We start from the raw sequence: 14,850 nt of genomic DNA on the forward strand, positions 1-14,850 counted from the left end.
ATAGTAATTTTGTCTTTGTACTGTCCTACTGCTGCAAAACAACAGATTTTAGGTAATATAATTCATTGGTAGTAAATCTGAATGTGGTGGGGCTACAGGGTTGAGGGATATGGTTGAGGAGAGTGGTGTGCGTAAGCTGGGAAGGTGGCGTATTGGTGGGGGAGAGTCAGAAGTGACACGGTGGTTCTGGGCCCCTCATCTAAGAAAGGCTGTGCTGGCTTTGGACAGAGTCCAGAGGAAGTTCACAAGAAAGATCCCAGGAATGAAAGGAGAAATGTATGAGAAGCATTTGATGGCTATTGAATATTGAAAGGCCTAGATAGAGTAGATGTGGAACTGATGTTTCCTATAGCAGGAGAGTCTAGGACCACAGAGCATAGCTTCTGAAGAGAAGGATGTTCCTTTAGAAAAGAGATGAAAAGGAATTTTTTCAGCCAGAGGGTTGTGAATCTGTGGAATCCACTGCCACATACATCTGTGGAGGCTAAACCATTGGATGCTGCAAGGAAGAGATACATTGTCTTGGACTAGATTAAAAGTTTAACACAAAATCATGGGCCGAAGGGCCTGTACTGTGCTGTGATGTTTTATGTTTTATATTTAAAGTGGAGGTTGATAGGTTCTTGATTAGTCAGGGCATCAAAGATTCTGGGGAGAAGGCTGGAGAATGGGGTTGAGAGGCATAATAATTCACCCATGATGGAACGGCAGAGCAGACTCAATGGGCCAAATGACCTAATTCTGCTTCTCTGTCTTATGGTCTAATCCAGTGGAATGGGGCAGGTTGACATGTCCCATGAAAATTTAGATCATAAGACCATAAGACATAGGCTGATTGAGTCTGCTCCACCATTTGATTACGACTTATTATCCCTCTGAACCTTATTCTCCTGCCTTCACCCTGTTTACTATGGAATCCTCCATGGCCACCCCTCATCCCAGATTTCATACCACAAAAGCTGCTGAGTAAATTCCGTCCCCACTGCTTCATTCACCAATTATATTTAATTGGTATCTGCTGATTCATGAGTTGCTGCTATTAGAAATGGTTACCTCCATCTATTATATTGACCAAATTTCCCCTTTACCTTCAGTCTGGCCCAAGGGAAAGGTTTTATTTTTATTTATTTTTAAACAATAAATTTAAATTCTTAAATCTGGCCACACTGGATAAGGGGAGAAAGGGGCTGGGGTGGGAGGTTGGTGGTGAATTTGTCTTCTTTAAATTACAAGGCTAAGCCTCAATATTACTAAAGCCTGGAGGATTGAGTATTTAAAGCTGAGTTCAGCCAAAAACAGCAGAAGACCCCGTACATCCTAAAGACTGGATACAGAAAGGCTAATGGACAACGATTTAATTACCCTTGCTGAAAATGGGAAAAGAATAAAGGTCATATGCCTCCAAATGTAATACCATAAGACTATAAGATATAGGAGCAGAATTAGGCCATTTGGTCCATCAAGTCTGCTTTGCCATTTCAGCGTGGCTGATCCAACTTTCCTCTCAGCCCCTATCTCCTGCTTTCTCCCCGTATCCTTTCATACCCTGAGCAATCAAGAATCTATCAACCTTTGCCGTAAATATACATAAAGACTTGGCCTCCACAGCTACCTGTGGCAAAGAATTATATAGATTCACAACTCTCTGGTGAAAGAAATTCCTCCTCATCTCCGTTCTAAAAGATCAGCTCTCTGTTCTGAGGCCCTGTCCTCAAGTCTCAGACTCTCCCTTCATAAGAAACATCCTCTCCATATCCACTCTATCAAGGCTTTCACCATTCAATAAGATTCAATGAGGTCACCCTTCATTCTCCTGAATTCTAGGGAATACAGACCCAGAGCTATCAAACGCTCTTCATATGACAAGCCATTCAATCCTGGAATCATTACTGTGAACCTCCTTTGAATCCTCTCCAGTTTCAGCACATCCTTTCTAAAATAAAGGGCCCAAAACTGCTCACAAAACTCCAAGTGAAGCCTCACCAGTCCTTTATAAAGCTTCAACATTACAACTTTACCTTAATATTCTAGCCCTTTTGAAATGAATGCTAACATTGCATTTGCCTTCCTCACAAATTCAACCTGCAAATTAACCTTTAAGGAATCCTGCACAGGGACTCCCAAACCCCTTCGCACGTCAGATTTTCGTATTTTCTCCCCATTTAGAAAATAATCAACCCTTTCATTTCTTCTGCTGAAGTGCATGACCATACACTTTCTGACTGTATTCCATCTGCCATTTCTTTGCCCATTCTCCTAATTTGTCTAAGTCCTTCTGTAGCCTCTCTACATCCTCAAAACAAAATCATCAATTCCATCATCCAAACCATTGACCTATAATGTAAAAAGATTTGATCCCAACACAGAACTCTGTGGAACATCACTGATCACTGGTGGGTAACCAGAAAAGTCTCCCTTTATTCCCACATTTCGCTTCCTACCAATCAGCCACTTCTTTATCCATGCTACAATCCTTCCTGTAATACCACGTGCTTGTGGCTTGTTAAGCAGCCTCATATGTGGCACTTTGTCAAAGGCCTTCTTAAGTCCAAGTACACAACAACCAATTCCCCTTTGTCTATCCTGCTGACTATGGCCTACTTTATCATGTGCGTCCAAATATCCTGAGACCTCATCCTTAATAATCAACTCCAACATCTTGCCAACCCCTGAGGTCAAACTAACTGGCCTATAGTTTCCATTCTGTTGACCATTTGTCAATGGAACTAGGTTAGGAAATTCACTACGCAACTCACAATTAATCGAAATTCATACTTTATTGGCTCTGTACAAAAAAACAACCTAACTATGTTAACCCCGGGCCAACAACTTAAAGATGAATTCTACTGTTCTCCCTGTACCAATACTCACTCAGACCACTTGTCCAATTTATAGCACTGAAATAGGGGATCTCTGCTGGCCAGACGATTGATCCTTCCTTCTCCCAGCCCCTGGTGCAGGGGTTCTTCCTCACAATGGTGATTCTCTGGAGTTATCACAGATAGCACAATCGAAGTGACCGTTGGTAACTTGTGGCTTTTTGTTCTTAATCAGCAATGAGCTCAAAGCATTGCAGGCAGGCACCAACCCCAACATTCACAGACTTGCATGTTATATCCAAACAAAGAATATTTCTCAAGTAACTCCTTTTTTGGAAATGATCTCTAGTCCTGCAGATTACCTGAAGCATCATTGCACCTTCTTTAAACCACTGAAAGTAAAGTAACTTAACATCTCACAAAATGGAGGACATAAAACAGTTCCACAAAATGGCAGTCTCCATCTCCAAGTACATGGCAGGAACAAAGACATATTGATCTGTTTGCTTCCATTGTCCTTGGCTCATTCAAATTCAATGTTTTCTTCTATATTTCAGATCCACAATGCCCAACAATTCTTCTTCCTCCCTAGAAGAGTGGAATGACATTTGCAGTTTTCCAGTCTTCTGGAACCATTCCAGAATCGATTCGTGAAAGATCTCCATGATCTCTTCAGCCACCTCTTTCAGACCCTGTGGTGTATACCATCTGGTCCAGGTGACTTAATTACCTTCAGATTTTTCAGTTCCCCAAGAATCTTCTCTCTCGTTATGGGAACTTCACACAATTCATGACTCCTGACACCTGGAATGTCCATAATACTACCAGTGCCTTCCATAGTGCTTCCAGAAACTCTAGCCATTGCTGCTCTGCCATCATCCCTGCCAGTGTTCTTTTCCAATCAATTCTGGCCAGCTTCTCTCTCATGCCTCTGTAATTCCCTTTTTTTCACTGTAATACTGAGACACCTGACTTAAGCGTCTCCTTCTCAAATTCGAGTGAATTCAATCATATTATGATCACTTTCCCCTAAAGGTTCTTTTACCTTAAGCTCTCTAGACAATTATAGTATACTGCACAATACCCAATCTAAAAAAGATGATCCCCTAGTGTGCTCAGCCACAAGCTGCTCTAAAAAGCCATCTCGTTGGGACACTAGAAATTCCTCCTCCTGGACTCTAGGACCAAACTGCTTTTCCCAATCTACCTGTGTATTCCCAGGACTATTGAAACACTGCCCTTTCGGCATACATTTTCTATCTCCCATTGTAACTTGTAGACCATACCCTTACTACTGTTTGGGGGTTTGTATACAACTCCCATCAAGGTCTTTTTACTCTTACAGTTCCTTAGTTCTATCCACAATGATTCAACACCTTCCAACCCTATGTCACCTCCTTCTAATGATTTGATTTCATTTTTTACTAAAAGAGCAATGTGACCCCCTCTGCCTTTCTGCCTGTCCTTTCAATACAATGTGTATCCTTGGACATTAAGCTCCCAGCTATAATCTTTCAGCCATGATTCAATGATGCCTACATCATCACACCAGCCAATCTGTAACTGTGCTGCAAGTTCACCTACCATACTCTGTACACTGAGCGCACTTAAATACAGCACCTTCAGTTCTGTATTCACTCTTTTTGATTTTGTCCATATTTTCCATTGCAGTTCATCCTGTTGACATCAATTTTGCCCTATCAACAGCCTCTCCTCACTACACATTGCCTCTGTCTGTTGTAAAACAGCTAACTCATCTTCAGCACTATCATCTGCCTTTCCTATGATACTTTAGCATGGAAATATAGTATAGGCAGCTTAGGACACTAGTTGCACCATGCTCAATCTTTTGATTCCTAACTTTGTGTGAGATCTTACTAACATCAGCCTCCACAAACTTTCCACTAACTATTCTGGCACTCTGGTTCCCAACCCCTGCAACTCCAGTTTAAACCCCACTGTGCAGCATTAACAAACTGCTAGGATATTAGTCCCTCTCCAGTTCAGGTACAAACCATCCCTTCTGTACAGGTCCCACTTTCCCTGGAAGAGAGCCCAATAATCCAAAAATCTTGTGCACTCCCTCTTACACCAACTCCTTAGCCACATAATAAACTGTATAATCTTTCTAGTTCTGGCCTCACTCACACATGGCATGAGTAGTAATCCTGAGATCACAACCCTGGAGGTTCTGCCCTTTAACTTAGCACCTAACTCCCTGAACTCCCCATGCAGAACCTCATCACTCATCCTACCCATGTCATTGGTACCCACATGGACCATGACTTCTGGTTGTCCTCCACCCCCCCCCCCGAAGAACATGGAGGACTGGATTGGAGATATCCTGGACCTTGGCACCCGGGAGGCAACATACCATCCGGGAATATTGTTCTTGACCACAGAACCTCCTGTCTGTTCTCCTAACTAAGGAATCTCCCATCACCACAGTGTCTCTCTTCTTCCCCCGTCCTCCTGAGTCAAGAGGCAGACTCTGTGCCAGAGACCCAACCATTGTGACTTTGCTCTGTTAGGTCACCCTCCTCCCGACAGTACCCAAAGTAGTATATCTGTGGTTGAGGGGAATGGCCACAGGGGTACTCTGCACTGGCTCCTTAACCCCTTCCTCCCTTTGGCTTAAGTTTCCTGTGTCCTGCACCTTGAGTGTAACTACCTCTCTATATGTGCATCTGGATGCACCTCACAGCTGCAGCTGTCAAGAACCCTGAAGGTCTCCCTGCCTTCCCACATCTTGCAAGAGGAGTATTCTACTATCCCCTCTGGCATCTCTACTATCCTGGCTGAGCAAATATAAAGAAGGGAAGGAAAAAAAAACTTAACCTTGAGCTTTTCTTTCCTTTGCTTTCTCTGACTGAAGCCTTGAAGAGCAAAAGCCTCAAGATCACCCCTCTGACTCTGTCCACCCAGATGACGGCTGCTGTGTTTGCCCCTGACTTCCTTTAATTTGCTCTTGCTAATCAATCCCAAACGCCGATTGCTTGCAGGTCTAAGCTCGTTTTTCGCTGTAGTGACCCACTGCTAAATTTTGTACTCGGGCAGTGGACCTGATTGAAGTCCCCTCCTCTCAAAACTTCTGATGGTCGCTGGTCAAAGCTTTTTTTTCAAACAGTTAATTGTTTGATCAGTTTGCTGTTGTCTCACATCCCTCTGTCTGAGTCAACTTCTCACCACTTATACTTTGCAGCTTTTAAAATTATTTCCCTTTTTGGATAACTTTTGTTGATGACAAGGCTTCAAAGAGCATGACAATGCTTGCTCCAATTACTGATTGGATTGAGGTTACATCACAGAACGTAGAACATTGCAGCACAGTACAACTTTGGCCCAGGACAAGGTACCAATCTTTTAACCTACAATCTAGCCCTTCCCTCCCACATAGCACTCCATTTTTCTATCATTCATGTGCCTGTCCAAGAGTGTCTTAAATGCCCCGAATATATCTGTCTCTACCACCACCCTGGCAGTGCATTCCACGCACCAACCACCCGCTGTAAAAAGCTTAACCCTGATATCCTCCCTATACTTTCCACCAATCACCTTAAAATTATGCACCTAGAATTAGCAATTTCAACCCTCGGAAAAAGTCTCTGACAATCCACTCGTCTATGCCACTTATCATCTTGTATATCTCTACAGAGTTATCTCTCATCCTCCTCTCCAAAAATAAAAGCCTTACCTCACTCAACCTATCGTCATTAGGAAGAGGTGCAGTTGACGTTTCAGGCCAAGACCCTTCGTCAGGACTAACTGAAGGAAGAGTGAGTAAGGGATTTGAAAGTTGGAGGGGGAGGGGGAGATCCAAAATGATAGGAGAAGACAGGAGGGGGAGGGATGGAGCCAAGAGCTGAATAGGTGATAGGCAAAAGGGGATACGAGAGGATCATGGGACAGGAGGTCTGGGAAGAAAGACAAGGAGGCGGGGGGGGACCCAGAGGATGGGCAAGAGGTATATTCAGAGGGACAGAGGGAGAAAAAGGAGAGTGAGAGAAAGAATGTGTGCATAAAAATAAGTAACAGATGGGGTACGAGGGGGAGGTGGGGCCTAGCGGAAGTTAGAGAAGTCGATGTTCATGCCATCAGGTTGGAGGCTACCCAGACGGAATATAAGGTGTTGTTCCTCCAACCTGAGTGTGGCTTCATCTTTACAGTAGAGGAGACCGTGGATAGACATGTCAGAATGGGAATGGGATGTGGAATTAAAATGTGTGGCCACTGGGAGATCCTGGTTTCTCTGGCGGACAGAGCGTAGATGTTCAGCAAAGCGGTCTCCCAGTCTGCGTCGGGTCTCGCCAATATATAAAAGGCCACATCGGGAGCACCGGACGCAGTATATCACCCCAGTCGACTCACAGGTGAAGTGTTGCCTCACCTGGAAGGACTGTTTGGGGCCCTGAATGGTGGTAAGGGAGGAAGTGTAAGGGCATGTGTAGCACTTGTTCCGCTTACACGGATAAGTGCCAGGAGGGAGATCAGTGGGGAGGGATGGGGGGGACAAATGGACAAGGGAGTTGTGTAGGGAGCGATCCCTGCGGAATGCAGAGACAGGGGGGGAGGGAAAGATGTGCTTAGTGGTGGGATCCCCTTGGAGGTGGCGGAAGTTACGGAGAATAATATGTTGGACCCGGAGGCTGGTGGGGTGGTAGGTGAGGACCAGGGGAACCCTATTCCTAGTGGGGTGGCGGGAGGATGGAGTGAGAGCAGATGTACGTGAAATGGGGGAGATGCGTTTAAGAGCAGAGTTGATAGAGGAAGGGAAGCCCCTTTCTTTAGAAAAGGAAGACATCTCCCTCGTCCTAGAATGAAAAGCCTCATCCTGAGAGCAGATGCAGCGGAGACGGAGGAATTGCGAGAAGGGGATGGCGTTTTTGCAAGAGACAGGGTGAGAAGAGGAATAGTCCAGATAGCTGTGAGAGTCAGTAGGCTTATAGTAGACATCAGTGGATAAGCTGTCTCCAGAGACAGAGACAGGAAGATCTAGAAAGGGGAGGGAGGTGTCGGAAATGGACCAGGTAAACTTGAGGGCAGGGTGAAAGTTGGAGGCAAAGTTAATAAAGTCAACGAGTTCTGCATGCGTGCAGGAAGCAGCGCCAATGCAGTCGTCGATGTAGCGAAGGAAAAGTGGGGGACAGATACCAGAATAGGCACGGAACATAGATTGTTCCACAAACCCAACAACAAGGCAGGCATAGCTAGGACCCATATGGGTGCCCACAACTACACCTTTAGTTTGGAGGAAGTGGGAGGAGCCAAAGGAGAAATTATTAAGAGTAAGGACTAATTCCACTAGACGGAGCAGAGTGGTGGTAGAGGGGAACTGATTAGGTCTGGAATCCAAAAAGAAGCATAGAGCTTTGAGACCTTCCTGATGGGGGATGGAAGTGTATAAGGACTGGACATCCATGGTGAAAATAAAGCGGTGGGGGCCAGGGAACTTAAAATCATCGAAACGTTTAAGAGCGTGAGAAGTGTCACGAACATAGGTCGGAAGGGATTGAACAAGGGGTGATAAAACAGTGTCGAGGTATGCAGAAATGAGTTCGGTGGGGCAGGAGCAAGCTGAGACAATAGGTCGGTCAGGACAGGCAGGTTGAATTTCCAGCATCTGCAGAATTCCTGTTGTCTATCGTCATTAAAGAGGTTCTGTAATCTAGGAAGCATCCTGGTGAATCTCCGCTGTTCTCTAAACTTTCATATCCTTCCTACAATGATGTGACCAGAACTGAACACAATGCTCTAAGTGAGGTCTTGCCAGGCTTTTATAGAGCAGCAACATTACCTTGTGGCTCCTGAATAGCAAGACCCTGGGGTACAGGTCCTGAAAGTGGCAACGCAGATGCAGAGTGTTGACGAAGGCAACTGGTAACCTTCCTTTCATTGGTGTGGCACTGGATGCAAGATCTGGAACATCATGTTCCAGTTGTACCAAGATAGAGATTGGTTTTGTTTGTCATATGTAGTTTGAGGACAATCTGTGAATTTCTACAAGAGCTAATGAAATCTGGTCATGCTACATTTAAAGACCATAAGACATACGAGCAAATTAGGCCAGTATGCTCCACTATTCTTTCAATGGCCAATTTATTGTCCCTATCACAACCCCATTCTCCTGTCTTCTCCCTGTAACCTTAGACACCTTTACTAAATAAGAACGTATCAATCTCTTGCTTTACGTATACCCAATGACTTGGTTTCCACAGCCATCTGTGGTAATTAATTCCACACCATCTGGTGAAAGAAATTCCTCCTCATTTCTGCTCTAAAGGAATGTCTATTCTGTCAAAGAAGAGGAAGGAGAGAACAGAATGGTGAGGCAGATATGACACAGCAATGCTGTGATCTGACCTACACGGAAGTAGAACAAAAACCCCAGCCTTAATGTCGAAATACTTTCAACCCTGCTTAAATCCTTTCTGCTGGGAATCTAAGGAAATTTACTAAAGCAAAACTCCACAATTGAAATGGAAGACATCTGTGTTTGGCTCTGCCCCACACACACAAAGCCACAAGTACACATACTGGCTCTGTTCTGTAGCCCAAGATAAGAATAAATTTGCTGCTATACAGAGCACATTAATCCTCTTAATGAAGAGGTTAATCCTTTTGTTACATTCAACAAGAAGGCTGGTGACCTGTTGGAACCTGAGATTTATACTGTTTCTCTGGTTGTCATCTGAAATTCAAGAAGTGATCTGCTGATAGTAGGGGTTGTCATTTACCTTTCATAGGGGAAGGAGATACACAACAGCACAGCAGTGTGTCATAATCCCTTCAATATTTCACTTCCGAATTCCTGCATTAAGAGCTGTGAAGGGAGACGGAGAGGAGGAATTGTCCCAGGAACTCAGCCAGTGCAGCAGAAAGTGCACTGTTGCAATCACAGTGGAACAAAGAAATACAAGAGAAGCAATGAAAAACTACACAACCAATGCGCAAAAGACAAATTGTACAAATAAAAATAAATAATAAGACATAAATGCAGAAAATGCCAAGAGAAACCAGAAACAATCCAAAACGTTACAGGATCTTGCAGCAGTTTAGCAGAATCTGATTACTTATATAGGCACAATCAAGTGGCAAACACCATTCATCAAAATCTTGCCTTAAAATACAAACTTACAAATATAATCACACCTTACTATAAGTACAAGCCTGATCCAGTTTTAGAGTCAGAATACCACAAATTATATTATGACCCATCAGTATTACAGCTAGGACAATCCATAATAACCATCCAGATATAATAATACGGGATAAACAAGCAAGAACAATTTATTTAATAGATATAGCCATTCTCAAACGCACATAACTTAGAGAAATCAATACATGAAAAACACCAGAAATATGCTAAATTAAAAGAAGAAATTGAAAGTCTTTGAAACATGAATAAGGTATACATTGTCCCGATAGTAATATCTACAACTAGTGTCATCTCAAAGTCACTGCACAATAGCATTAAACAATTTAGGGCTACACATAATATCTACGTAAATCTTCAGAAAGCCACAATACTAAACACCACCAGAATAATCCGAAAGTTCCTAGCAGTTGACAAATGAGTGTGCTTGGCTATGCCCATACCTCAGATATTACCTGAGAAAAAAATAAATAAAATAAATAATACTGAGAACGTGAGTTGTAGAGTCCATGAAAGTGATGCTATAGGATGTGGAGTCTATTCAGTGTTGAGCTGAGTGAAGTTATCAGAAGCCTGATGGTGGTAGGGTAATAACTGTTTCTGAACCTGGCGGAGTGGGAACTAAGGCTCTTGTACCTTCCTGCCAGTGGCAGTAGTGAGAAGAGAACATGGAACCCCAATGAGAGATGTTGCTTTCCTGTGGTGGCGTCCCCTGCGGATGTGCTGAATAGTGGGGAGGGCTTTTCCTGTGATGGAGTGGGCTGTGTCTACTACTTTTTGTAGGCTTTTCCGTTATACATTCACAGTGAAAATGCTGGTGGAACTCAGCAAATTTGGCAGCATGTATAGAAGGGATTAAGCAATCAATGTTTCAGGCCAAGATCCTTCATCAGGACATCAGAACTGATGAAAGATTAGAAGAAAGAAAAAAATAGCATTATTTATCATATGTACATTGAAACATGCAGTGAAATGTGTCATTTACTTCAACAACCAACACAGTCTGAGGATGTGCTGGGGGCAGCCAGCAAGGGTCTCCATGCAACATAGCATCCCTGAAATGTCGAATGTTTATTTCCCTCCATAGATGCTGCCTGACCTGCTGAGTTTCTCCAGCACTTTGTGTGTGTTGCCGAAGATTTCCAGCACTTGCAAAATTTGTGTTTTCCTTACTCCAATTGTGTTCCTGCTTATAAAAAAATGAGTATAATTTGTATCTTTCTTTTGAATTCTGCTTACATGTGACTATGTGCCTGTGATGCTGCAGCAAATAAGTTTTTCATTGCGCCTGTGCAACCATGCACTTGTATGTGTGACAATAAATTTGACTTTGAGTTTGATTTCAGAACAGCATTTTAGACTATGAGGAATTTGTTGACAGACCATCCTGAATTCTGTATCTCAGTGAGTGTGAGAGGCAGAGTTACTAAACATCTTCACAGTGGAGATTGACAGGTATTTGAAGAGCTGACAGGGCAAGGAGTAAGGGGAGAGAGGGGAAAAGTTGTGTTGAAGACAAGACTGAATCAGCTATGATCTTATTAAATGGTGGAGTAGTTTCAAGGAGGTGGTTAGCCTGCTCTGGGGCACATATATAACAATGCTCACTTTCTAAATTTCATGATCATGTTGCATACTTATTTGTCTTCTTGTGCCTACTGTTCTCTCTCAGCCCAAACATGAGAAACACACTAAAAACAACTTGGGAATCATAATCATGTAATACTGAAAAATTGATTTAAAAAAAATACTCAGGCAGCCGAATATAAAAATGTAAATTCTCAATATCAAGGTCCAGAGTTAAAAAAATCATTGTTGAAGTACATATATGTCACCGTGTACTACCTTGACATTCATCTTTTTTTGCAGGCATTTAAAGGAAAATAAAGAAATACAGTAGAATTTTGCAGAATGTTGGTAGTTTGGGTTGATTATTTGGAAGTTTGCGCTCTGATGATGGTTTCTTGATTGGAGCTGAAACGTCTGCAAACATTTTGCCAAGCTCGTCGATCCACCAAACTTCCAATTGCAATACAATTTATGGAAGAACGATACATAAACAAAGACTAACAAACAACCAACGTGCAAAAGAGGATAAATTATACACATTAAAAGATAAGGAAAGAAAGAAAGATTGGCTTTGCTTGTCACTTGCGCATCAAAACATACAGTGATATGTGTTATTTATGTCAAATCAAATCAGCGAGAGTTGTGCTGGGTCCCGTCGTTCTCATGTTGCCATGCTTCTGCTGCAACACAGCATGTCCACAACTCCTGAGATGTGCGAATGTGAGTCATAAAAAGTCCTTGAGAGTGAGTTTGCAGGTTGTAGAATCAGTTCAGAATAGTGGTGATTGAAGTTAAGGAGCATAATGGGGGAATGGTAATAACGGTTCCTGAGCAAGATAGACCTTGCAGCAAACAAAAATGCACTCAATCTCAGTTTAATAACAAAGAAATGATTGTGGACTTAGAAGACTAAGATGAGGGAACACACCAGTCCTCATAGAGGGATCAGAAGTGGAGAGAGTGAGTAATTTCAAGTTCCTGGCTGTCAATATCTTGGAGGACCTAAACTGGACTCAACATATCGAAGCAGCTATAAAGGAAATTCAGTGGCTATACTTCATTAGGAATTTGAGGAGATTTGGTATGTCACCAAAAATACTGGCAAATTTCTACAGATATACCGTGGAGAACATTCTAACTGGCTGCATCACCATCTGGTATGGGGGTGGGGGGTGAGGGGTGGGCAGAGCTACCGTATAGAACTAGTCAGTTCCATCATGAGCATCAGCCTCCATAGCATAAAACCATAGACCATAAGACACAGGAGCAGAATCAGGCCACTCAGTCCATCAAGTCTGCTCCGCCATTCCATCATGGCTAATCCCAGATCCCATACAACCCCAGACACCTGCCTTCTTGCCATATCCTTTGATGCCCTGACCGATCAGGAAACAATCAGCTTCCACCTTAAGTATATCCATGGACTTGGTCTCCACTGCAGTCTGTGTCACAGCATTCCACAGATTCACTACTCCCTGGCTAAAAAAAATTCCTCCTTACCTCTGCTCTAAAAGGTCGCCCCTCAATTCTGAAGCTGTGCCCTCTAGTTCTGGATACCCTCACCATAGGAAACATCCTCTCCACATCCAGCTTATCTAGTCCTTGCAACATTCTGTAGGTTTCATGAGATCCCCACACATTCTTCTAAATTCCAGTGAGTACAGGCAAAACGGTCAAATGCTCCTCATATGTTAACCCCTTCGTTCCCAGAATCATGCTCGTGAATCTCCTCTGGATTCTCTCCAATGACAACACATCCTTTCTGGGGCTCAAGACTGTTGACAATACTCTAAAGTGCGGCCTAACTAGTGTCTTATAAAGGCTCAGCATTATCTCCTTGCTTTTATATTCTATTCCCCTTGAAATAAATGCCAACATTGCATTTGCCTTCTTTACCACAGACTCAACCTGTAATTTAACCTTCTGGGAGTCTTGCACGAGGACTCCTAAGTCCCTCTGCACCTCTGATGTTTGAAACTTCTCTTCCATTTACATAATAGTCCGCACTATTGTTCCTTTTACCAAAATTTATTATCATACTTTTCCCAACACAGCACAAATGAGAGCATCCTGACTGGCTGCATCACTGCCTGGTATGGGAACTGTACTTCCCTCAATCACAGGGCTCTGCACAGAGTGGTACAGTCAGCCTAGCGCATCTGTAGATGTGACTTCCCACTATTCAGGAAATGTACAAAGACAGGTGTGTAGAAAGGGTCCGAAGGATCACTGGGGATCCGAGTCACCCAAACCACAAAACTGTTCCAGCTGCTACCATCTAGGTAACGGTACTGTAGCATAAAAGTCAGGACCAACAGGCCCCAGGATAGCTCTTTCCACCAGGCCATCCGATTGCTTAATTCATGCTAACACAACTGTATTTCTATGTTACTTTGGCTGTTCATATTTAACCATCTTGTTACTGTCCTGTTGTACATACTATTTATTATAAATTACATATTGCACATTTAGACAGAGATGTAACATAAAGATTTTTACTCCTCATGCATTTGAAGAACGTAAGTAATAAAGTCAATTCAGTTCAATTCAATTCAATTCCATCTGCCACTTCTTTGCCTGTTCTTTCAATTTGTATAAGTCCTGCAGCAATTGCATTTCTTCCTCGGCATTACCTACCCTTCCACCTATCTTTGTATCATCTGCAAACTTTGCCACAAAGCCATCAATTCCGTGATCCAAAGCATGGGCCAACAATGTGAAAAGTATTGGTCCCAATACTGGCCCTGAGAAACACTACTAGTCATTGGCAGCCAAACCAGAAGAGGCTCCTTTTATTCCCACTCACTGCCTCCTGCCTGTCAGCTATTCCTCTGTCCATGCCAGTATCTTTACTGTAACACCATAGAATTTTATCTTGTTAAGCAGTCTTGTACGTGGCACCTTATCAAGTGCCTTCTGAAAATCCAAGTAAATGACATCCACTGCCTCTCTTTTGTCCACCCTGCTTGGTACCTCCTTGAAGAATCTTAACAGATTTGTCAGGCAAGATTTCCCTTTACAAAAATCATGCTGACTTTGACTTATTTTATCATTAGTCTCCAAGTATTCCAAAACCTCATCCTTAAAAATAGACTCAAACACTTTCCCGAGCACTGAGATTAGGCTATCTGGCCTAGAATTTCCTTTCTTTTGCCTTCTTCCTGTCTTGAAGTGTAGAGTGACACTTGCAATCTTCAAGTACTCCGGGACCATGTCAGAATCAAGCAATTCTTGAAAGATCATGAGCAATGCATTTGTTATCTCTTCAGCAACCTCTCTCAGGACTCTGGGATATATTTCATCTGGTCC

General features: G+C 43.0%; 1 protein-coding gene across 1 annotated transcript in view; it reads right to left on the reverse strand.

The window, feature by feature from the left end:
- arhgap39 (Rho GTPase activating protein 39) overlaps window positions 1–14,850 on the reverse strand; it is a 682,545-nt gene that overhangs the window by 250,163 nt on the left and 417,532 nt on the right. Inside the window, 1 exon segment of the mRNA XM_072252088.1 lies at window positions 6,188–6,194. Coding sequence (XP_072108189.1) covers window positions 6,188–6,194 — 7 coding nt within the window.

Source organism: Mobula birostris, chromosome 3 (assembly GCF_030028105.1).
Source record: "Mobula birostris isolate sMobBir1 chromosome 3, sMobBir1.hap1, whole genome shotgun sequence".
Classification (NCBI taxonomy): Eukaryota; Metazoa; Chordata; class Chondrichthyes; order Myliobatiformes; family Myliobatidae; genus Mobula; species Mobula birostris.